The sequence below is a fragment of the Conger conger genome, chromosome 10 (genome assembly GCF_963514075.1).
Source record: "Conger conger chromosome 10, fConCon1.1, whole genome shotgun sequence".
NCBI classification, from domain to species: Eukaryota; Metazoa; Chordata; class Actinopteri; order Anguilliformes; family Congridae; genus Conger; species Conger conger.
This window is the reverse complement of record NC_083769.1, coordinates 41,983,856-42,009,891: the sequence shown is the minus strand read 5'-3', so window position 1 is coordinate 42,009,891 and position 26,036 is coordinate 41,983,856. Positions and strand designations below refer to the sequence as shown.

The 26,036-nt window shown below is 41.9% G+C and overlaps 1 protein-coding gene across 1 annotated transcript in view; it reads right to left on the bottom strand.

The window, feature by feature from the left end:
- The window catches only part of ajap1 (adherens junctions associated protein 1), a 53,184-nt gene extending 34,720 nt beyond the window's left edge, over positions 1–18,464 (bottom strand). Inside the window, exon 1 of the mRNA XM_061259242.1 lies at positions 18,356–18,464. Within this exon, the coding sequence (XP_061115226.1) occupies positions 18,356–18,384 (29 nt within the window). The 5' untranslated portion in view covers positions 18,385–18,464. The remainder of the gene's footprint in view (positions 1–18,355) is intronic.
- Between the last annotated feature and the right edge of the window lie 7,572 nt (positions 18,465–26,036).

Here is a 26,036-nt window from a genome sequence, read left to right as displayed (position 1 = left end):
GTTCCTTTGAAATGTAAAATACCAGACCACAATCAGGGTCAGGTGGAAATTTCACAAAACAAAACCCTGGCGCATCAGTGTAGCCCAAGCATGGACCGCATTGGAGACGATCGCCATTCCATTAGAGGGGGTAACATCTCACGGTAGTCTGCACTATCAATCAAAATGAAGTGATCTCTGCTCTCAGTTCCAGGAAGTATAATCAGGTCACCGACTACATTTACATACCGTATCTGAGGAACAAACAGCACGGCGGTTCAGCAATTCAGCAACAATACCCTATCATCTGCGTTGCAAAGGCTCTAGAAGCAAACCTCATCTATTATAGGACCAATGTTTGGTCTTTTCTTAATAATTGTTCTGCTGTTGTTGCTTTTTTTTTTTTTTTTTTTGTTGGTTGGTGCATTTCGCATTTTGCATAATTACCTCATTTTATAGTTTTCTTTGAAAGAGACTTCTTTGCGTGCAGACACAGCAGAACGCATCGGGGGGTCACCTGCGCGCTGTGAACGGGCGACGAGGTGTAATAAATCCTCCGTGTCCGGGCCCCTGTCGCAGACGCTTGTTAAAGCCAGCCCGCGCGCCCCGCTCACGGCCACCGCGCGGCTCGTTCTCCAGCGTAGCGTTTAGTGTCATTACACGCAGCCAACGTCCTCTCACACCACGAGGCACGTGAGAAATCTCTGCGATTTCAGCCGCCTATTTTTAGCTAATTCGCTTAAGCGCGCGGCTGGCTCTGCTCTCGCAAGGCCGCCACTCCGTTTAATACGGGCCTTAATTACACGCGCGTTTCCACTGCGACTCGGGGAGTGCTGAGAGTTCGCCAAAATATGGCTCGGGCAGACGAGAGGGGGGGGGGACCTGTCCGTTATGGGGAGACGAGCAAGCGGCATCATCTCCTCCATCTCATCCACCGCCCCGCTGCCTTCACCTCCCCGTCCCCGCTATGAATCTGAATCTATCAGCACGGCCTTTAATAACCCCACTGTTTAGTGTGTTATCTGCCTTTTATTTTTACTCTCGCACAGCCATTTCAAAGGGACTTGGCTCGATTCAGCTCCCAGTGAAGGCGAATGTGCTGGCAAATGCTACTGGCTGCACATGTCACATTTCCAGGGCTTTCTTCTCATGTATTTTTTTCAGAGGAGTATAATTTTTTTGCCATGCCTTTGTAGCGTGGTTAGCTCGGCTAGTTTGCTGGCAAGCATGGTAAAGTGCAGTGAAAGTGAAGGCTTGTAGCAGGTTACCTCGACAACACTCCCTGATGACGTAACCCTCAAATTCAAAAGAACGTTGTTGCCCTTGGCTAGAGGTGAGTTTGTCTTTTCGTAACGCGTTTGTTCAACAAATATTTGGACGAGGCCAATTTGTCACCCGTTACCTTTATCGTGTAAAAGCGACTGATTGTCCATCCGTGGACATGACATGACGTTTGGGCAGACGATCTCCGTGGTGCCCTACATTGCTGCCGTAGGGTCACCGCCAGGCCTAACGTTTGCATAAGCTTTGCCTCGCCGTTGTCAAACACGGTAGCTTTCAAGCATAATTAGTGGGCATTACACTGGATGTCTACGGAGCCCACAGCAAAGAGAATATATTTCCCTACATCTGCATTTCTACCCCGGCCTGTAATTGACATGGACAGGCGATGTGGCTATATTTTATCCCTGGCGGACTTGCCGATAGCACTTGCTGAGTGTGTGGTCAGCACTTGGGCGGCAGATAGTGATATCGGCTCCAGCAAACCAAGCTGGTCTGGCACAGAGAAGCCTCTGATATCTTGTGAGAGAGAACCGCAGTAACTTACACAGGACAAATAGATTGAAATTGAACCTCGTATCTGATAATAGCTGCACTGGGACTTTGTGGCAGTGTTGCATTATAACGATGCGGGTATTGAAACATAATTAAACAGTCTTCACAGTCCCATCATTGTCTTTGATGAATACAGAATGGCCCGAGGAGTGCACACAATGGCCTGGATTCAATCGGTCCTTAATTTTGACGAGCAATTAAAAGCAAGAATTTGTTTTCTTCTTCTTTACAAACACAGTTTTGTGAATTCAGCCGTCACTAATAACAACTCTCCAAACCGAGTTTGTCCAGAAAAGGTTAAGGACAATTGTTTCATTGAATACACAGGCAAATACTTAATTCCACAGTAAATATTCAACTACACAACAACAGCTTCTAGGAAGGAAAACCCCTTGTGACTTTGGGAGATCAATGCTTCACCGCATAAAGTCCTTATTATCAACACTCAGCACCCCTTCAGGGTGGTTCAACGTTATTCAGGAAACATCCTATGCCAACAGCTCAGCAGTCAACAGCAGTGTATGAAGGACAGTCTGCAAGGTTCTCTGCTGCTGCAAGCCTATATAAACACAAGAGAAGAACATTCTAGAAACTGAATATGCTGCAAAGTTGTCCTCTTTGAAAATATAATGGTAAACATATTTCACAGCAGTTTATTCTTTAAAATATATCTTGCAACATCTAGAAAGTAGAAATAACGCGCATAGGCCTATTATATAGCCCATATCTTGAGAAGTGCTGCACTGATCTTGATAATATAGTTTATTTCAATGCATTGCAGTATGTTCCATTTCGATAAGGGGGATTTCAAACTTAGTCTGAGCTCAGCAAAAAAAAAAAAGAAAAAAAAGTAAATGCTCAGAAAATATGTTGGCTTGCCTCAGTATCCTTTGCACTGAGGCTGCAGTCCACCGCATAAGGAAAGGTTGTTTTATATCCTCATCCAATGACAAAGCTAACACAGGTGACACAAGAGACCCTATTCCCAACCATACAAAAGGCTGTCAGGTGAAATGGGTTCGAAAGGAATCTGCATAGAGCTGCAGAACATTTTCCATGGCTTCTCAATAACCACGGGGGCCGTATGTACTCAAATCACACGCGTCACAGCGCAACAAAGCGCACACAGGAGTCCTGAATTGAATACCATTGAGAGGACCTGTGTACTGAGTAGCAGTGGAAGTAGATCACACAATTCGTTTCCATTCAACCTCTCGCTCTCTCTCTCTCTCTCTCTCTCTCTCTTTCTGGCTGTCCCCACAAGCCCCAAGCGACCGCCCCACGTGGCGGCACTGAGTCGCGGATCCCGAGAGGACAGGGCGACGCTCCCGGCCCCCCCCGGTGCGGCGACTGAAAGGCACTACGCCACTCTTGTCACCTCCGGGAAAGATCTCTGATCTCGCGGGGTGCCCTGGGGTGGCGGGTGAAAAGCCAACGCTCTTTCATCTTCACAGCAGTGCAGGTAAAAGCCACGGACTTCCAAGCCGGACGCCGATATCTGCCACATGCAAAACAGCCACTGCAGCCAATTAGCATACAGTAGCGGCAGAGCCTCGGCTTTGAACCCGAATGAGGGCGAAAAAACCTGCGCAGGCACAACTGCGTGCGATGAAAGTGAACTTGTTTGAACTTATTATTTGCAGCCAAAATAACTTGCCACATAAACCTCAACAGGCTCATAATTTATGTTCTCTTACAGGCGAAAAGCAATAACAGGAAGCTTGTACACGACTGTGCCACCAGGCCTAACAGTATTCCACCTTTCCTCCTCTGTCTAGAGGTCTACACTGAATAAATAAATAAATAAATAAACAAATAAATAAATAAATAAATAAATAAATGAGACAGGCTAAATATACGACTAAAATATAGACTATTTCTTTTTCTTCTTTTTTTTGCTAAATGAGGCAAAAAATGTGGCCAATGAGGTTTGACTTATTTCATGATTTGTCAATGGGGTAAGAGAATTTCACTTGTCGACCAAACAGTAACTTAAAACTAAACCAAATATTTTCTACTTGAGAGAAATAATTAGATTTTTTGTATCATTACAAGACTAAAACACAACACGTAGTCTAATACAATCATGTATACTTGTGTAGTCTAACACAATCACGTATATTTCATTACAGAACGGTTAAATCCGCAGTCATCCGCAGATCCTTTACAACCGCCGCCCCCCTCACTGTGCCCTTCCCCCCCTCTAGGCCCATCCCTTCCTTTTCCACTTTCTCCCCCCTTACAGACTCTGATGTTTCTCAACTCCTGCTCTGCCACCGCCCTACAACCTGTGCCCTTGACCCTATCCCCTCTTCTCTTCTCCAAACTATCACACCTGACATTCTCCCATTTGTCACCTCCCTTGTCAACTCCTCCCTGTCTTCCGGCTGTTTTCCGGCATCCTCCAAGAGGGCCCACATCACTCCGCTGCTAAAAAAGCCTACCCTGGATCCCTCCATCATCCAGAACTACCGCCCGGTATCTCTTCTTCCTTTCCTTTCTAAAACTATAGAACGAGCCGCTTCTACTCAACTTTCTTCCTTCTTTTCTAACAACAACCTGCTAGACCCCCATCAGTCTGGCTTCAGATCGGGCCACTCGACAGAGACTGCGCTCCTCTCCGTCAGTGAGTCACTTCATGCCGCACGAGCAGCCTCCCTCTCCTCTGTCCTCATTCTTCTAGATCTCTCTGCTGCCTTCGACACTGTGGATCACTCCATCCTCCTGTCTGCCCTGTCAGCAACGGGCATCTGTGGCACAGCCCTGGACTGGATTGAGTCCTACCTCTCTGGTCGCTCCTTCCAGGTTGCCTGGGCTGGTTCGGTATCGACACCTCGGCCCCTCGCCACAGGAGTTCCCCAGGGCTCAGTCCTTGGCCCACTTCTTTTTTCTCTCTACACTCGCTCCCTTGGCCCTGTGATCACTGCACATGGGCTATCCTACCACTGCTATGCGGACGACACCCAACTCTTCGTCTCATTCCCGCCGTCTGATACGCAGGTTTCAGCCCGTATCTCTGCTTGCCTGAGGGACATCCAGAGCTGGATGGACAACCACCATCTAAAGCTCAACCCAGGTAAAACTGAAATGATATTCATCCCTGCTAATACCTCTCCCCATCTGGATCTCTCCATTTCCCTCGGGGATACCACACTCAAACCTCGGCGTGGTGATGGACAGCAGACTGTCCCTTTCCGAGAACATTGCGGCGGTGACCCGGTCTTGCAGGTTCTTCCTATACAACATACGGAGAATCCGCCCCTTTCTCACCCCCTACTCGACCCAGCTCCTGGTCCAAGCGATGGTTCTGTCCCGCCTGGACTACTGCAATTCCCTCTTGGCTGGCCTCCCAGCGTCCGCCATCAGACCCCTCCAACTCATCCAGAATGCAGCAGCTCGTCTGGTCTTCAACCTTCCCAAATACTCACATGTCACCCCCCTGCTTACTTCCCTCCACTGGCTGCCTGTCATGGCTCGCATCAAATTCAAAACATTGGTGCTAGCCTTCCAAGCAGTTAAAGGGTCTTCCCCAGCTTATCTGCAAAAAATCATCAGACCCTACACCCCTGCCAGACCTCTTCGTTCAGCCTCCACAGGCCGCTTGGCACCTCCCCCTCTCAGAACCTCCACCTCACGCTCACGACTACTGTCTGTTCTGGCTCGACGGTGGTGGAACGAACTCCCCGTTGAGGTCAGAACTATAGAATCTCTCCCCACCTTCAAGCGCAAGCTGAAGACACACCTCTTCAAACAGCACCTCTCCCCATCCCTCCCTACCTCCCTGTGAACCTTAATTGTTGTCTCTGTGACTTGTGTATCGGTATTTTAGTTGGCTAGGTAAGCAGTGTTTGGATAGTTAACTTTGGTGACTTTTGCTCTGTTTGTTTGTTTGTTCAAAAAAAAAAAAAAAAAAAAAAAAAAAAAAATGGCCCTTGTCCTTATCTTTGTTGTACAGGTAGCAGTTGAAATTGTACTTACCTCTAGGGTCTTTCAGCGAACTTATCCCTGGTTATGGGTATGCACTTTGTTGTACGTCGCTCTGGATAAGAGTGTCTGCCAAATGCCAATAATGTAATGTAATGTAAAGGCACTGGGCCTGTTTAAGCCTCCCCTCGTGGTTCTCGTGCGCTTGTATTCATCCATCCCGCTCCCTGTTGCCGGGTAAAGGAACACAAGGGCAGGCGAGCAGTTCCACGTCGCCCTTCTCCGTTCCTATAATGAGACCAAGGCCCTTTAAGGGAGGCTGACCCAGAATAATCAGTGTTTTCAAGATGAGGTCGGCTAGGATGCACTTTACGGCGAGGGAAAGGCCCGGAGCAGCGTAGGGGCGAGGGGTGAGTGGCTTGACCGCGCTCTGTCTCCGCGGAGGGGGTCAAAGGGAGGATGATGATGATGATGTAAGAGCTCCAAAGCGAAAACCTTCGTCCCTCTTTTTGCACATTAAACATGTGAATCACGGGGAGTGAGTTAAACGGGCCGAAAACTATCTTTACATCAAGACAAAGGATGGTACACCCTGGATTGCTCTGGAAAGACGCTCAAAGTCGACTGACAATGGCGCGTGTGTCCCTCTGAAGAGAAAGCTTGACTTTCATCGTTGAGCTGATTGAACGGGGGGGGGGGGGGTTTAAAAATGGATTCCAATTAGTTTCCTTGTTTAGCTATGAGATCGAGATCAAACACGATAGCCAACAAACGAAGCTGACACAGCTGGAGCCAAGTGTTGAACTGTAACATATGGAACGCGTTAATCCTATTCATTTTATAGATAGGCCGCAAATTGGAGATTAGTCGGACGGGGACGTTGGCCGAGGCTCACTTTTGTAATATTTCTACATGACTGACACTGGGCTGACCGTTTTCTCATGACACACAAAAGGTTTTGTGAAATAAGCACGGACGATTACCCCATTTCCTCTAACTGGCTGGAATCAGACATCTGCAGATTAGTACCGTAAGGGTGCAAGGGCAGGCCGAGGCGTTACAGCTGAATCTCGAATTGGTATTATTTTAATTGACATATAAAATGCACGCTGAAGGGGAGCTTACACGTGCATTTATTAGACCGTTTATATGACCGGCTTTTCATTAACCAACAACACGGAGGGATATATTACACGTGCAATAGAGAGGAGGTATGGATAAAGTTTGCCATTTCGGATGTTGTTTATCGTCGGTTACATGAACATATTTAAAAACAGTTCTAATGCAAAAGCAATAATGATGTCAGCAGTTTCACTGCTCACATCCAGGCTTGCAGCTGAGCTGAAGAGGAGAGGCCTTCCCTATGGATTACCAGTGCTATAACATCCACGCTCACCGATAGATTCTGCTGTGTATGTTGCGTTTCTGAGCAGTCAGCAGTCTTGTTGGGCCAAATAAGTGCTGATGTGAGTTACGTCATTTCCACATTGACTATATGTTCATTAAAGATGACCAGTTAATTCTATCACTAAACTAGACAAATGTATGGATAGATTTGGGATGAACAGTTGTCCATGGATCAGTTGTATGTCATTGGTGGGTTTTAGGTATCAGATATATTGCATGCAATATGCATATGGAAATTGGGCCTCCAGCAAGTATGTTGGTGAACAGCTGTTATACTGTAACTGTAACAAAGTATTTAATGGTACCATCATTACATTTTCACCAATTACAGGAAGAAATATCAAGTTTGGTTTACATACAGTATGCAAATAGATTGCAAATGCAAGCAGAATAACAAAAGAACACAGAAACAAGACAACAAACAAGATAAAAGCTAAAATTAATCAAAACTGAAGTCATAGCCAGCGACAACAACAAATGACAACAAAGCCATTATTCTTTCAAAAGGACGGTCCTGCTAATGAATAGGACTGAAATTATGAGTGTAGCTTACCAAATATAAAGTATATATGAAATCACATGGACTTAAACTGTCAACCAAAAACCAACAGATACTGTATACATGTTCAAAATAATCTCACATTCCCATGCAGTATGAAGACAGTATAGATATATAGATGGAAAGGGTAAACCTAAGCCATGGTTTAAAAAAAAAACTGCAGACCAATCAATCGAAGAAATAAGTAACAGGTAATACCATCATGGGAGCATGCCGTCTTGTGTGCTAACAGAATATCTGAGAAGTCTGAATGAATGCTGGGGCTGTTTTGCTTTGAAATAAAGCACATATTGCTATTTTAATGAAAAACGTCCTCAAGCTTGCCTCTCTCCATTTTTTTGTTTAAAGATCTGTTTTGTGAGGTCTTCCCTCTGGCAGCTGTCCACATGACTAGGTTAAAAATATTTATATTATATATTATTTATTTATTTTTACATATTTAAATCTTCCATTAAATGTGTCAGCATACTGGATATACACGACAAGTATGGTATCTGACGAGTGAATTTTTGAAAATACAGATTTTTATTATTCTTTTTTTTTTCATCCGTGTTCAGAGATGCGAGAACGAAATATGACCCAAGTATATATTCTTCATCTGCATTTAGACTCCTCTCTGGTCACTCAGGAGAGCTGGGAGATTATTGGTCAGCACTTTCTACGCCTATATCGGCAACATCAACACATTTTTCATCTTATAAAACACCCCCCCAAGGAAGCTTTTCATCTTGACGCTCCGTCTAAATGGGTCAACACAAGAGACCACGGCGTTATGTGTACACTGAATTAGGTTTTACCTGTTTTCATTATGTAATGCTTTTGTGAACATTATGTAGGAGGAGGTAGGGGGTGGGGGGTCATATGGGCACATATGGGACTGCGTTTGTGTGCCTGCGTGCGTGTACACGTGCACGTGTGTGCCTGAATGTGTGCACGTCTGGAATGTGGTTGCACATGCATGACTACAAATCTATGCGTGGTTGGTGCAGTACACAAAGCAAAGTATCTTCACTGAACTACTGTATGGTGCATAGAACGTTATCATAACTGGTGAAGAGTGTTTTTGAGCGGAAAGTGGCTACACTGAAATGGCTGATGCCCACCCACTTGCTTGCATTTTAGAACGGAATTTACAATCCAAGCTTTTACTGGAATTACAAAGTTTGTGTGCTTCAGCTTTCAGAGCGACTGACACTGCAAAGAGCCCAGTAAGTGGCAATAAACGTTTTGTTGTGGATTCACTGCCCAGAACAGAATGCGAGGATTCATTTATGCACCAGAATGCCCTCCATTCATTTAGAGATGAATGAGAAAACAATTAACAAACTAGTCCACCGTATCCCTGCCTTCCTCCATGGGAAACCTGAGATCTTACTACCTTTTGCTGAACATTACATTGGCATAAAGGGACTCTCGGGTGTTTCATCTAAACTGATAACAGAACATTGAGATGAGAACAGGCCATCCAGCCCAGAAATGCCCGCATATTCCTACCACTAAAGTGTACCTACTGCTTAGTTTGCCTAAAAACGAAATACTAAATAGTGCCTAGCAAACTCAGGTTTGGTCATGTGCTACATATGTACACGAAGAAGGAAAACTACATAATATCCAGGATCATGGTCATTTCCTGGCCGGATATAGTGGCAACAATGATGCTTCTTGTAAACATGGCTGTCTTTTACTGTTTCCTGGTTTACAGACTGTAAAAGCAGTTGAGTTGAGTTCGTCAAAGTGTGTGTGCCTATGTCATAAACCTTAAAGGCAAAATGGAACAGCAAGCAATGCTTCAGGTTCAAGAAGTAACAGCTGTCACTCATTTAGGACATTACAACCAAGATGTAACTGCAGTATTACCCCCACACAAATGTTCCATTTTTTCAGAGGCTTTTCCTCGTAATCCACCGCAAATTAATCCCTGCATGGCCCCAGGTTCTTAGTTTTTAAGGCTCTAAGCTGACACGTCAGATAAGGGAACTTTCTTTTTCCTGCTTGAGATAACATTTACTGACAATGCATGGTCAACCGCAACTGTGTGATAGAAAATTGGAATTTCTTGATTATGATATCTCTCTAATCAATCTGTGTTAATTGTGTTTTTAATTTAAGTATTTTAATAATTAAAAATTGTTGGGCTAAAGGAAGGTTTTTGGGGAGTTGAGGCGGTGAGATTGTTGTACCATCAATTGGTGATTAAGCTTGACTTACATAACTGGGTTTAGTTAAATCAGCTACATATTTTTTCCATATGAGAAATTCTTGAAGGATGGAATAGCACCTCATTAATAGCTTAATGCACATGAAAAAAAAAAAAATACATTTGACATAAATATTTTCTAGCTATTGGATTTGGATTTTTTTTCCCCCAGCAATATCCAAGGAGATAATATTAAGACAATGCGGAAGACTCCACACAATATTTTACATGTTATGGCATATCAAATATCAAAAACAATATTGTGCTTTGTTTGTTCTAGGCCTACTTTTTGGTTTCATTAATAATTTCCTTTGACACAATACTTTACTTCTGGAGAACCACGGTGTACTCCAAGCAATAATTCTTCTGGCAAGTGCTCATGGGGTATGTTGACAGCACGATGTCGGCGTTTCTGGGGCTCACATATATGAGGCCTGTTGACTGAGTGGACCTGAATACTTCCTGAAAGGATGTATGAGATCAAGAGAACAAGCAGCAGCTGTTCTCATGGATGACTGCAACAATACTACACCAGATCTGCACAAGCCTCACTCCACATACTAAAGTTGAGAGGAGCCAAGATGTAGCAGCCAACGGCAGTTTAACGACCTATTAATTAATCCCTCCGCACAATATATTCCACCAAAGCCCGAACGATCTGCTGAGAATCAGGGCCCTGCCACCCACTGAATCCAAACGGAAGATTATCTCCCTCTCTCAGGATCAACCATCCAGGGAGTGCTATTAAGACAACCCTGCTAAACCACAGGAAGATTTCTAGGCTCTATATCATATGAATTATTGACTATGGCTGTGTATGATGCCTGAGGAGAAAACGTTATCCACCGCAAACAGTCCAGGTCCTTCCCCACTTGTCCGTTTAGATTTTTTACTGCAATTCGAGATCTGAGCTTTTGTGGACTGGAATAGCGTATCACCGCTTTGAAGCAACCCAGTTAGCAAGAGTCTGTGAGAGCGAGATATTTGATGCTTTGTGGCAGCGATATTGATTAAAGGAAAGTGAACTGTGTGAATTGAGCAGGCGTTATTCTTCCTCTCCCCTGCCAGGCTCAGCGGGAAACGTGAGGCTTGGTACGGACACATCTTCACTTTACAGGGGATAGGTTTGTCTCGTCTCGTTACTTATGCTTGTTTCCAACAAAGCTACCTCCTTAATATTTCATGCCATGGCTATCGACTCCCAAGGAATACACATCTCATAGCTGCAAATTAATTAAGTGCCATCTTGTTTTGCAACAACGCTTCTAAATAAGGCAACCACGTCAACAGCTCCTTTCTCAAAACTACAAAACCTAAAGAAGGAAACCTAGTTGCTCAACTGACTTTTATTTTGGATAATACTATAACAGAGTTTGCATACAGATATTCTGAACCCAGTACATTCACAAGAAACTGATTTTGAAAAACAAAAAAAATAAAATAATAATTGCATAAGCCAGGCGTCATACTGGACATTTCACAGAATAAATCACCTCTCACATTTAACTCAGGCAACGGAGGCTGCATACGGTGCGCGCACACTCGAAAGGAAAAACGACACATTTCGGTTTCCACACTCCCGAGGCCGTGCCTCGTGCCGCGGCTCCTGCTCCATTTTCTCCCCTGCCCGGGCGCCGCGTTATTTATCAGCAGGCTGTAATGGTGTAGGGAGTAAACAGGCAGCCATGGCCGGTGTCTGGCTGAGCTGGGGGCCACTTCCACTTCCCTCACAGTTTGAGACGATTTTCAATTTTACTCCCGCGGCGCAAGCGCCGAATGCTTTACGTTGCGGAGGGTCCCCGGAGAGAGGAGCCGGAGCTCCGAGACACGACAAGTCCTCGTTTCGCTACAAATTAGGTTAATGACGCTCAGGAGAGATATACCAAGAATCACCCACATAATTGCTATCAAAAAAAAATAAGAAAAAAGGAAATGAAAACGCACATAACTAAGCACTTGATGTTTTTCAGCACGAGTTGTGTGTCCTGGCATGGGTGTTGAATGAAAAAGGGTATCTCCTGCTCACTTTCTGTAACCTTCACCCATTTTCAACACGCCACCCAGACTTTCTTTGATTAACTGTTCAGACAGAGATCAGCTGGGACCATATTTCCCCATTGACACTTCTGGGCAGGGAAGGAAAACAATGATTAATGGGTTAGGAGGGCACCGTAATGAGCAACATAATGAGAAGGGGACGTATTCTGTTGAAAGCGTATGAGCTATATACAGTTGACAGGGTATGAGCTAAAGGGTATGAGCTGTATACAGTTGAAAGGGTATGAGCTAAAGGGTATGAGCTGTATACAGTTGAAAGGGTATGAGCTAAAGGGTATGAGCTGTATACAGTTGAAAGGGTATGAGCTAAAGGGTATGAGCTGTATACAGTTGACAGGGTATAAGCTATATACAGTTGACAGGGTATGAGCTGTATACAGTTGAAAGGGTATGAGCTAAAGGGTATGAGCTGTATACAGTTGAAAGGGTATGATCTGTATACAGTTGAAAGGGTATGAGCTAAAGGGTATGAGCTGTATACAGTTGAAAGGGTATGAGCTGTATACAGTTGACAGGGTATGAGCTAAAGGGTATGAGCTGTATACAGTTGACAGGGTATAAGCTATATACAGCTGACAGGGTATGAGCTGTATACAGTTGAAAGGGTATGAGCTAAAGGGTATGAGCTGTATACAGTTGAAAGGGTATGATCTGTATACAGTTGAAAGGGTATGAGCTAAAGGGTATGAGCTGTATACAGTTGACAGGGTATAAGCTGTATACAGTTGAAAGGGTATGAGCTAAAGGGTATGAGCTGTATACAGTTGACAGGGTATGAGCTAAAGGGTATGAGCTGTATACAGTTGACAGGGTATGAGCTAAAGGGTATGAGCTGTATACAGTTGACAGGGTATAAGCTATATACAGTTGACAGGGTATGAGCTAAAGGGTATGAGCTGTATACAGCTGACAGGGTATGAGCTAAAGGGTATGAGCTGTATACAGTTGAAAGGGTATGAGCTAAAGGGTATGATCTGTATACCGTCGAAAGGGTATGAGCTAAAGGGTATGAGCTGTATACAGTTGACAGGGTATAAGCTGTATACAGTTGAAAGGGTATGAGCTAAAGGGTATGAGCTGTATACAGTTGAAAGGGTATGAGCTGTATACAGTTGACAGGGTATGAGCTAAAGGGTATGAGCTGTATACAGTTTAAAGGGTATGAGCTAAAGGGTATGAGCTGTATAAAGTTGAAAGGGTATGAGCTAAAGGGTATGAGCTGTATACAGTTGACAGGGTATAAGCTGTATACAGTTGAAAGGGTATGAGCTAAAGGGTATGAGCTGTATACAGTTGACAGGGTATGAGCTAAAGGGTATGAACTGTATACAGTTGAAAGGGTATGAGCTGTATACAGTTGACAGGGTATGAGCTGTATACAGTTGACTGGATATGAGCTGTATACAGTTGAGTGTGGGGGTGGCCTGTAGCGTAGTGGTTAAGGTAAATGACTGGGACACGGAAGGTCGGTGGTTCTAATCTCGGTGTACAATAAGATCTGCACAGCCGTTGGGCCCTTGAGCAAGGCCCTTAACCCTGCATTGCTCCAGGGGAGGATTGTCTCCTGCTTAGTCTAATCAACTGTACGTCGCTCTGGATAAGAGCGTCTGCCAAAATGCCAATAATGTAATGTAATGTAATGTAATGAGTTCTAGGAGATATGTTGTCCTATTTTGGCATACTATTTTATTTTCTCATTTCCTACTTTTCTTACTGTTAACAGCTCAACAAGGTCTCAAGCCTTTGAATGAGGTGAGTGAGTGAAAACCTACAGGACAGTAGATCTCCAGGAAAACAGTTGGGCAGCCGTGTTCAGCAGTAACATAGTGCTCTACTAAGGGAAAACACACTTCATTAAATTTGCATGCACTGTAATGTGTTCACGGTATGGACCATAAAATATCTATGACAATACATGGTATAATCATAGAGGAAATATTAAAAAACATAAACATAGACCAGAATAGAATCCAACTTACAAAAATGTTGGCCAATACTGAAAAGATCCTACAGATATTTAGCGAGCAACAGCTAAGCTCCAAATAATTGACACTTTAAAACCCATAGAGGACATTGGCAAAAATAACAATATAATTTATCAGATGCTATTATTAAAATTCATTTTCTCTCTAGTTTTTAATAGCTAAATGAAATACACTGTAATACATTTCCTGGACTTACAGTAAATATATTTCACAACAATTGAAGGTGTGTGTGTGTACGTATACAGTATGTGTATGTGAAAATGGTGAAAATATTTCCCCATGCATTGTGAAGTACTGAAAAACTGAAATATACCTTCTGATCTTGATAATATTGTTTTTTGTACTTCAATATACTGCTGCATGTTCCACTTCCTTAAGGGATTAGTGTCAGAATACTTTCTCAGGGATTATTTGGAGTGTGTGCTGATGGAAAGGCTTGGTCCAGAAAGACAGTGAATATACAGTAAAAGACTAGCAACAGTCCTGTGTCAGACTCTGCACGGGATGCCTGTGCCTAGTCATCTGACCCAGTACACCATCTGATACTCACACATTGGTCAGCTCCACACTAACGGGTATGATGATGTTGTACATCAGTGGTTCTCAAGCTAAAGGGTATGATGATGTTGTACATCAGTGGTTCTCAAGCTAAAGGGTATGATGATGTTGTACATCAGTGCTCCTCAAACTAAAGGGTATGATGATGTTGCATATCAGTGGTTCTCAAGCTAAAGGGTATGATGATGTTGCATATCAGTGGTTCTCAAGCTAAAGGGTATGATGATGTTGTATATCAGTGCTCCTCAAACTAAAGGGTATGATGATGTTGTACATCAGTGCTCTTCAAACTCTGTCCTCAGGGAAACATGTGTTTGCTGGTTTTTGTTCCAACCAATCTCTTCCTCAATGAATTAAAGCTGTTGAACATGTGTTTAAGTTCATTCATAATGTATACCTTGATATTGTTTACACAATGCAGTTTAGGCTCATTATCATTTACTTTGTGATTTAATTCTTCATTATCTACAAAATGGTTACTTCTAATCCCCATGTGTCCACACCTTCATCACATAGCTGTTAATTCAGCTCAGTCTTCAGTTTGATCCATTACAGTTATATATAGTTTTATTCTTCTTGGCATGCATAGCGGTTTTTTGACATACAGTAATGTGGCTTAAGAGGATAAACAATCCCTCAAAACATGAAAAGCATAATTAAGAAAAATGAACAGCTTGTTAACATGCTGGCATTGCAACCGTGGTTGGAAGGAAAAGGGAATACACAGGGATCCCCAGGACTGAGTTTGAGAACCACTCTTCTATATCGCTCATTTGAGAAATAAAATCATTTCAAATGGCTCTTGTTGTTTGGCGGAGTTGCCTGTGCCGAAAGAATCGAGGTGAGAGTGCTCCACGGGATTTGAGTCCAGCTTTGCTAAGTTTTCAAATTGGATATGAACTGACTTGGCAACGCTTCTACCACAAATAGAAGTGTGACTGTGTGTGAATGGGTGAATGAGAAGCATCAATTGTACAGCGCTTTTGATAAAGGCGCTATTATAAATGCCAACCATTTACCATTTAGAAAGAATATTCTTCACCATATTACCGATATTACTTCGGCTTATGGAAAGTGTCACACTCTCTCCACAAACCCACTTATATTCCATGCAGACAGAGTGGAGGAACTCAAGTCAATGCCCAGACACAGCAGCTCAATGCCAGCACAGATCAAGCAATCAACAGCCCCCCACACATTCCACATCGATGCAAAACACCAAATACACTGCAATAAATGACACGCAACCCACCACAATCCTCTGGCTCTTTGCAGCAATTCAAAGAAGAATAAAACGGGCTAAGGCACACATGCATAGAAGATTTAGAATGCATATATTTGAAAAAGTAAAGTAAAAAAAAAAAAAGCAACAATCTGAATGATGGATGATGAGAAATTTCGAACTTACGCTTCTAACTCTTGGTAACCCCTTTTAAGTGTTTATTTGATTGTTACGGTATATAGTATCTTTATGTCATGTCCAGGATGTGATACAACCCAAAAGCATTTTCATTCAGTTCCATTTCACGAACAAACCGACAGGAAATCACTATTGCTTATCCCCAGTTTCTACTCTGTTCATTTTCTCAATGCATGTCAGTCAATTCAGACGTATTTCCCCTCCCTTTCTTGAAGTGCTCCCATGACTTTTGATTATTCAAACATAACAACGATACAAGGGAGGAAATATTACGTGACCTTTGTGGGTATTTATGGGGAGAAAAACAAATCTTCACAGTGCAATCTATTCCATTGGGAGTGATGGTGCTGTGGGAAGTAGGTGGCTGTATACACTGGAAAAGATTTGAAGGACACAACAGGGACCCAAAGGGACTTTGAGGCAGTAGACACTTAAATTAGTCTTTACAAACACACACACACACACAGACACACACAAGATACTGACACGAGCAGGGTGTCAGTAGCTCACTTCAGCGCGATGGCAACAGTGGCATAGCTGTCTATTCCTCGTCAGTAGCCACACAAATGACAGTGGCGTGATATAAAAAGGAGGAAAGGCTCCACTTCTCATAATACAGAGTGCCTTAGAGAGCTAAGCTCTGACGGAGGCGCCCGCCTCCACCGCTTAGTTTAATCTGGGGTTTGAGAGTGGATTTAAGACGGGCGAAAGACCAGATGCAGCCCAAGTTTAATGGCAACCGAAATATCTGGTAATGTGCTTTCAGAATTTCACAGAGGCCAAGTGCTTTAGTCAAAGCGTGTCAGTTCACATACCATCGAGTCATAATGACTCCTGGAAAGGGGCGGAGGTCGCCCCGGCGCGCTTCCACCTGCTGTAGAACGAGACCGGGTGTGCAGCCTACGTGACACGAATTTCATCAATACCGAGTCCTCTGTGCCCATTCCACCTGGAGGAACGGGACACCTCTTTACAAAAACTTTAACACATTTTTACCACTTCCATTCTGCACAACCGTTAACCAAAGCGGAGGCAAATGAGAACAATGTGACTCATTTTGAGCCTTTGGAGTGAAAGGAGGATCAATAGTGGAACAGAGACTTATAAAATTATCACAATTGAGTTACAATCAAGAGGTTTCCGAAAAGCACTCTGTCTCCTCATATCACATATCTTTGCAGTAACGCAAATAGATTAAAGCAATTACTGTTACCAAAAAAACAATAATAATTTGCACAGGTTTCATATTCTGAAAATCTGAATATTTCCAGTCATGTTGTTAGAGTAATGTGTATGTAGGCTGAATAATTCAGCCCAACTCCATCCTGATCTTTTGAATTATTGATATAAAACAATGCTTTTCATGTTGATGTTCCAATGGTAATTGATAAAACATAACTGCTGTAACACAACTGCACTCATTTCATGTCAACTTCTCGCCTTTCAACGAAAAAAAAATGTATAGATTGTATTACTATTGAAATTAAAGAGCAAAATCTTTAGATAACAACTTTCAAAAGATGCCAATGTACTGTAAGAATGTCCAGCTCAGTTTTCACTGATAAAAAACAAATACAGGATTGTGCAGAAAGGGAGTAAATTAAATTGCTTCATTAGCCACCCGCCAGTGTCACCCTCTACACACTGGCTACAAAGTATTTTCCAAGGTGTGTACATCGCTGTGGTTATAAATAGTGCATTTGCAATCATTGTCCTATATTTCTGTATGCCTGAAGACACATTTTCCTTTGGGGATATATATTCTATTCATATATCACTAGTGAGTTTCGTAAACTGTGCGTGCGTGTGAGTGTGTGTGTGTGTGTGTGTGTGTGTGTGTGTGTGTGTGTGTGTGTGTGTGTGTGTGTGTGTGTGTGTGTGTGTTTGTGTGAGTGCGTTCGTGGGTGTCGCACTTTTTTTATATAGCAGATAGAGGAGCTATTTGCCGAGACTGATGTGCCATCATCATTGCCGCTGGTTTAATATTTTCTCGCGTGCATTTGGCGACCTCCAGTGTTCAGGAAATAGAAAGTACTACATGTACTTCAGAATGAGAAATTTGTTACCACATTGTTCGTTCCAATTAACCCAATTATTAGAGATAAATACAAAAAAAGACATCGCACCAAGGATTAGCCCGTCACATATTTTCTAAATGCATGATTAATCATCCGACATATGTATAATTCGCCTGCATGACAACTAGCACTAATAGGCTACATTATGCAAAACAACTCATTTCATGGCGTAGAGGGAAAAAACTATGAAAAACGTTTTGCTATATGGGCTTATATATGCGCTACTGAAGCTTCTTAATGATTATGCGTACGACCTAGCCATTACATTTCTTGGTGACGCACTAAACTCTTATTTGACATTGTATTTTTCACTACTCGAGAAACAAAATAGCCTAATTAAAGTCGCAATCTTACCTGCGTGCAACAATCCGTTTTATCCACATTTTCTCGAAAATAATTCCGAATCAGTCCGTTAGATATCCTCCCATTTATTCACGTTCCCACAAACGTCGTTAGTCGCACATCAAAACAGTTAAGTTAAATACCTCATTCCAGGCATCAATAACGCTAGCATTCTGAGCTTCTGCTCCTCAGAATATCGGACATGAATTACTCCGAAGACGCTGCTGGTCCTCCCACAACGCACAAATGTCGAACAGAGATGAGACAAAATAACTCTATCATATGGATAGCATGATGTGTTTTTTCTCAGTGGCCAGGGTTGTTTGATATTTTAATTGAAATCAGTGAATGAAGGCATCCGAGGTGGTCCCCTCCAGGTGCTCTTCTGCAAGTTATTCAATATAAGGTGTCTTCTGTCCATTGGTTTGTGTCGATCAAACTTTAGGTTATTTCAAAATTAAAAGACGAATTCCTCTGCCAACTCCCAAAAAGCCACGAAAAATGACAAAGCGGCAAGGTGAACCGTCGACTTCCCCAGTGGCTTCAGCTTTGGAAATGACCACGCAGTTCTCGAGATAATTATTCAAAGACGGTATAATAAAATGCATACGGAAATGTTTGACGCAAGTAAAATCAAGCTTAAAAGGCGTAAGAACCAGACATTTTCAGTTCATGGTGTATTTTAACGCAGACTCAAATTCTACATTTCGCATGTTCTTGAATTATAAAAGAACAAGCTTGTAAACAATGACAAACAAACAAAAAAGAAGCGACATGGAGTCTAGTTCAGTATGTTTTGTAGAATCGGTTCCGCGGAGGCAAGCTGCCTTTCGCTGTGTGAGAAAGAGGGGGAAATCATGCACTTATCAATCGGAGAGAGTGCAATGTTATCACCCCGCGCTGCATCTTGCTGCCTCTCTCTGCCTCTCTCCGACTCACTAACAACCTGCCAGCCCGGCTTCGCCTGACACTCCTGTGACGTCATTTTAAAGTAAAATATGTAATATCGTTAGATCCTCACGCGAGCTGAAACTACCACCTTCCCCTACCTCATCGACACACACTCCTGCACACGGACCCCCCCCCCCCCCCCCCCCAAAAAAAAATCACACATTCCCTCAACACTTTGAAACTCACGCACCCGTGACACGGGCTCAGCTTATTAATAAACTAGGAGCCACCTGACAACTTGGAAATCTATCGCCGAAACCTCAATCCAGTTCATACACAAAGGAGTCGAGTTATTTTATATCCAAGAGTGGTAAGCTTCGTGCCAGACTGCTGTTCGTCACGATACTGAATTAATTTCAGTCCATAATCGGATCGCGAAGCTAACATGGTTTCCCCATGTCCTTTTGTCTTTAGAGCAATTACAGTAAGTACTCTGATTTTTTCTTTGAATTTTTTGTTTTTTTATATCGTTGCATATACCTAATTTTGTCATAATCTAAAAGGAAATACTTCAAATCACTTGATTGTTTTTCATAATTATACTCGTTAAGTCAAAATCTGACAGATTTAGATGTTTGAATGACAACCTTTAATATTTTATGAAGACTCAGACATAGCTACAGAACAGAGGGAGGTTTTGCTTGATGGGTAGAAATGGCATGAATTCTTAACTTCAGATAAACAACGCAAGTGACCCACAAGCATCCACCTGCTAATTGAGCTGACAACATATCTGTGGCCTTTTTCAGTTGCCCAGGGCAACATTGCTCAGCAAAACAAATGACTCTCGACCGAGCACAGATGCAGAGGTCTTATTCTAACAGCCGCCGTCTTGCTGTACATGAAACCAGATGGAAAACAATGAGCTTGTTGATACTCCAAGCATAAATAATAGCCTGCATTTCTCACAGTATGAAAATCAAAGTTTTGCACTTTTTGTCCATTGCATTTTAGATTCCAACCAGAAAGAAACTTACTTTGTTTACACGCACACACGCACACGCACACACACACACACACACACACACACACACACACAAAGAAATGGGTCAAAATGAACTGAGAGTGAGAAAACTGGAGCAAATGACACTGTGCTTAATTGTGTAATGCACTGAGATTAATGCATTAATATACTGTATATTATATATGTTTAAAGTAAATAAATAAATAAATAAATAAATGAATGAATAATGCATTTTGAAAGCTGGTTTAGCATTTATGTTATGCCATTTGTTTAATTGGTGGTCATTCGTAGCTGAACCCCCCAGACTAATAAGGTAAAGTCAGGTAAGCCAGTCTGGTAGTGAGGGCAGACTCAGGAACTGCATTTACAAGTGTCCCAAATGACCTGAATTCACCCCCATCATTATTTCCCTTTGGGACTTCAGTTATTTATTTATTATAATTTTTTTTATTGAATTATTGTTTCTCAGCATGATGTTTGTGACTGAGGGCATAACTATGTCGCTTCATTGATCGGAGATGTGATGTCGCACTGCTGACTAGGTCAGTTCATCTGCTGAATTTCAAGGTTTATGATAATGACGACTGGAAAAAATAGAAAGTAATCAGCAGTTATCTGGAGAAGAACTGTGACATCAATATTTTGGAGGCTGAACTAATATTGGGTGCTGTCATTCCCCATTTGAGGTGTTTACTGTCAGCAAGTTCATTTAACCAGCAGCAGATTCACCGAGCACTTATCAGGAACACTGAAAAGTCATTTTCAGCAGGCCTGCTTAAATGCTTTTTTTTCTTTGGAATGCGATATGATGCTGGAAAATTCAAATTGCTTTGTAAAATATGACAAGAGTATTGAACTGCTAATCGCAAAAGCAGACAATGTTGGCTCCTTTTTGTGTTTTTCTTGCCTTTCACAAGACTACGCGCTCAACTGGTAAAATCAACTAATTACCTGTATCCAGGAGCTCTCCTGCTAATCATGTTATGCTGCGCTGCAAAAATCAATGTCACCCGAGAGTCTCACACTTAGTTGTGAATGATACTGTATCCTAATGAACTGGACCCCAAACCCATTTAATCAAACAAAATCTACTTTTGTTTTGTAAATGTGCCAAAAAAGACCCTTTCCTCCTCAGTACTTTAGGCAAGCAAGTCAAAAGGAAAAGAATACTTTATAAAGGGGTTATGTTGTAAGTCCAGAGGGGAAAACCCGGTAATTGCAGATGATTGTCTTTGTCAAAACAAGACAAATGCAATGCAGTGTTTGTCTGTGAAATCTCCCCCTGAAGATCAGAGTTAGAACTGTTTCTCCTCTCCCAGATATTAAACAAGGGAAGAAAAAACATCTCTATTCCAGTTCTCATTAGGGGCCAGGGGTTTTCCGGGGTTTCAATTGAAATACATAAATTTGGCAACCAGTTTGAGTTCTCGATAAAAGTAAAAATAAAACAGACAATTTTCTCCCTCTCTTTCATGTGCCAAGCACCTCCCCGGATGAGAACACAAACTTTCCTGAGTACACAAATCCCCTTTTGCCCCCAAGGGCATTTAATTGGTATTACAGTATACTGTAAATGGTTGGTGGCAAAAGTTGGCCTCTAAATATGAAATGGGTTTTGGACAAAGAAAGGAGTACTTTTTTGAAAATGTTTCTTGAGCGATATTAAAGAAAGTCCATATAGAACCCTCCCATTAAAGCATTAGCGCTTTGCTGGAGCAGTGTTGGGAGAAGAACAGATACGCCTCTGTGAACAGCCGTCAGAAGATCCCGGGCAGATTGAACGAGCAGAGTGGGAGAAAAAAAAGGGACATCCTGCTGGAAGCGTCTCGGTGTCAGTTAGCTTTTTGTGTGTAGTCACAGCTCACGTCGAGGAATCGCAACCGCAAATCCGTAATTAAAGGCAGTACCTGCTGTGCGGAGATTGTTTAGGACTGGTGGACCAGGGCTAAGGAGTGACAGGATTTTGGGGAAGTCCGGTAGACTCTTCAGAGCGCCTGTGAGCTGCGGTCAGGAGCATCCAGATTACATCATTTTCTCAGGGAAGGTGCCTTCAGTTCATCCCTTTATATGTGAACTTGCTTGTGGACAGCTTTTGTTGATAAGGAGAGTAACAGGGGAGACAACCAGTTAATGCACAGCAGGGAAACTGTCCCTGCCTCGGGAGAAAAGGATAAAGGAAGGTCAAAAACCCCTAAACCCCCCAAAAGAAATCCCAGAGCTAGCTCACACGGAGAATAGAGCATGAAAGGGAATGTGAAAATAGCAGCCCTGTAACCGTTTGTTTCATCTTTTCACACATGTCAAAAGAAGCCTTTGTGTCTGCAGGTACGCACACAGGTGCTGCAACTATAACTGTAAAGCAGGAAACAGGCTACATCTGCACGACGCAGTGGTGCATTATTCATGTTGTGTAATAATTCCATTTTAATGGGAAAATGGTCTTCAGCAGAATTTCGAGGATGTCATATCATCATGTCACAAGAATATTTCTGTGCAGTTGGTTTTGGCTTGTCCTAATTGTTTCTATCAGAATTCCATTAAATGCCTATAAATAAAATCTTAGACATTCACAAACATAAATCATTACTCAGTTCTATTCATCCGTCAATTCAACAGTTCTTTGATTCCCAAAAAGTCTCCAATTAAATAATTTTATAGACTAATAAAAGTTTAAACAAAGAACATAATTGCCTTCATTCAAATCAGTATTTGTCATAGATGTTTACTCAAATGCAAATGTAAGCTTGAGAAACACAAATGCTGACTGCTCTCTGTAGTAAATGCATGGCTGAGTGGCAGAGATGTGATCTGCATTAAAGACAACAACAATCAAGTAAGCTGAAATTTTATTAATGTTTTTAAAAAAACATGACTATTTTATGCAGTCACTCAGTGCAATGCAAAATAGTGTGTTAAATGAACTAGGAAGTACATTTTTATTCATACTGAATTAATTTAAACTTTTGGGGTCCTTTGACAGTATAAGCAGTCTTTCTCCTGAATGTCATGTACAGTAAGAAAAACACAGCCAGGCTGGCATATAAACTGGCACTAATCCATGGTACAGTGAGATTTCAGTTGTCTGAACAATCCACAACAAAATATAAATGTACCTTTAGTGCATATTCCACAGGGGAACTAATTCTATACAAAGAAATAGCAGCTTCAAGCCTACTGTCATATCATCATACACTCAGTGAGCACTTCATTAGGTGTTGATCTGGTGGTCTGAGATTTTCACACACAGAAGTTTCTAGAGTTTACAGAGAGTAATGTGAAAAACATAAAATGCCCAGTGGGTGGAAGTTCTGTGGGCAAAAACACCTCGTTAACGAGAGAGGTCAGAGGAGAAGGCCAGACGGGTTCAAGCTGACGGGGAGGTTGCAGCAACTGAAATAACCACGCATTACAGCAGTGGTATACAGAAGAGCATCTCTGAACATACAAGTCAAACCTTGAAGGTCTACAGCGGCAGAAGACCACACCAGGTCCCGTCAGCTGAGAATAGGAAAGTGAGGCTACAGTGGGCATAGCCTGAGCGGTTGAAGATTGGAGAAACATAGCCCGACCTAACGAATTGTGATTCCTGCAGTGACACGCAGATGGTAGGGTCAGAACTTGGCCTTATGTCAAGGGTTCAGGCTGCTGCTGCTGGTGTGGTAAATGTTGTTTTCTTGGCAGAGATTAGGCCCCTTAATACAAATTGAGCATTGTTTAACCCTATCCACTTCGCCCCCTGGTGGTTGAGCCGGCAACGTCTCAAATTATTGTTGCGTTCATATTACAATACAAAAAAACTGACGTAATAAAACCGAAAAAACGGCAATGCCAGATTGTTCAAAAGACTCTCAGTTGCTTGTGTGCAGCTTGGTTAGAAAGGATTTAGGGCGAGTCATCCTTTTCGGCGAGCTTTTTGGACACTTTGGGCATGCTTTTAAAAATAAAATAAAAAGTCTCCTATGTGAATAAAAAACACGTGACGGTTAATTTTCTTTTTAAAAAAATCTTTTAATAGCAAAATAAGCTTTTGTGATCAGTCATGTGTCTGGCCAAAAAGATATGCAGATGTTTTGCGTTTAGAGAGATTTAGGGACTGTATGTTTTATCTTCCAGAAGTAGCTTAGCTAAACCAAAGTTAAACAAACATACACTATGTAGGTCAATGACATGTGCCAAGTACTACAAGACTATCTTACATATAAATATACAGAAAAACAAAATTAGTTGGCGCATGAATATGCTTAAGGTTCCTTTGGCCTTTGTCTTAACTTAATATTTATGTAGACATTTGTATTTAAATAATTACATTTTTAAAAGTTTATATAAATCTATTTTTTTATTCATTGAGAGGCTTGGTGTGAAAAAGCAATGTAATAAAGATAATGTTTGGCTTTAACTGTGTGTCAATATTAATGCCAAACAGAATTGGTCCAGGGTCATAAAGTCAATACCATCATATGTGTTCACTAAAGGGTAACAGCTCTTAACCGCTCAATAAAGAACAATGACAATTACATTAAAGATGCTTAGGGTAAGGACTCTACTTCTGTCCCATTGATGTGTATTGACCCCTGTCAGAGCAGTTGAACAGTTCAGTTTTCAGTTTTACTGATAAATGTTTTTCAGTAGTAGAGGATATTCTGTGACCATATTAAAAAATGTTGATATTTTCATATCACAGGAGGATATTTTGGGCAATAAAATCGATCTAAAAATATATTTGTGGATAATGTGGTGGTAAACGGTAGACTTAAAAAGTGCAGCTATAGGAAGAAAACTTCCTGCAACCCCAATCAGTGCCTTTGATCTTTATACTATTTGAGACCATCATCGAAGTGGCTCTCTTTTACAAGAATCAGACGAAGAATATGAAGCAAGAGTCGTGGACTGACAGGTCGACTGAACAGGATATGAACCCGGAAGTAGCATATGCAAATATGCCTTTTCAAATCCCATAAACGATTCTCTTTGTTATTATTGGCCCTCCAAAACATGAGCATTTAAATGGAAATGAGACACATCATTCATAAAAACCCAGAGAACGCACCTCTCACTTTCCCTGAGCTGTGTGTTGGTTTCATTAAAAATCAAGGGAATCATTTTCTCAGGGAATATTAATAATGAAACAAAAAAGATCATATCTACTCGTACGATAAAACATGCATTTTAATGCACTGCTGAACACATTTATTTGTGGTGCTAGAAGCAGTTTAAGTTATGCTAGATTGTCAGGGGCTGCCTATGTGACAGCAGATCACTGCTCCCTTTTCAGGTTTCCCCTCACTGTGTCCTCAATGAAACAAAAATCGTCCCTAGCTTGTTTTGAGCTCATTGTCTGGCCCAAAAATCCTTCTGCCCAATCATTTTCCCAGTGGAATTGTGTTTCACTGTAGTTGGCACACATTCATTCTTAATAGCATTTCATCATAATTTGTTTTCTTTTGTTTTCGAGAGTGCAAGAACAATCGGAGCAATGAAAGGCTACAGAATGGTTATTGTGCTGATGTGTGTTTACGTACTTTACTTGAAGCCCCAGGAGTGGATGTATGCGCTATCATTAGAGAGGCCAATGGTAAAATATTATACTTCTTAAAAGACCCTGTGTAACACTTTTCCTGTTTACAAGATTCATCACAATTTATAACAATATAAAAAACAAAGCATTTCACTACACAATGTTAAATTAATTTCACTCTTTCAAACACACAAATATTTCATTCGATTACAGTATTTAGCAGATGCTTCAGAGCAACTTACTACATACATAGCTTTTGCATT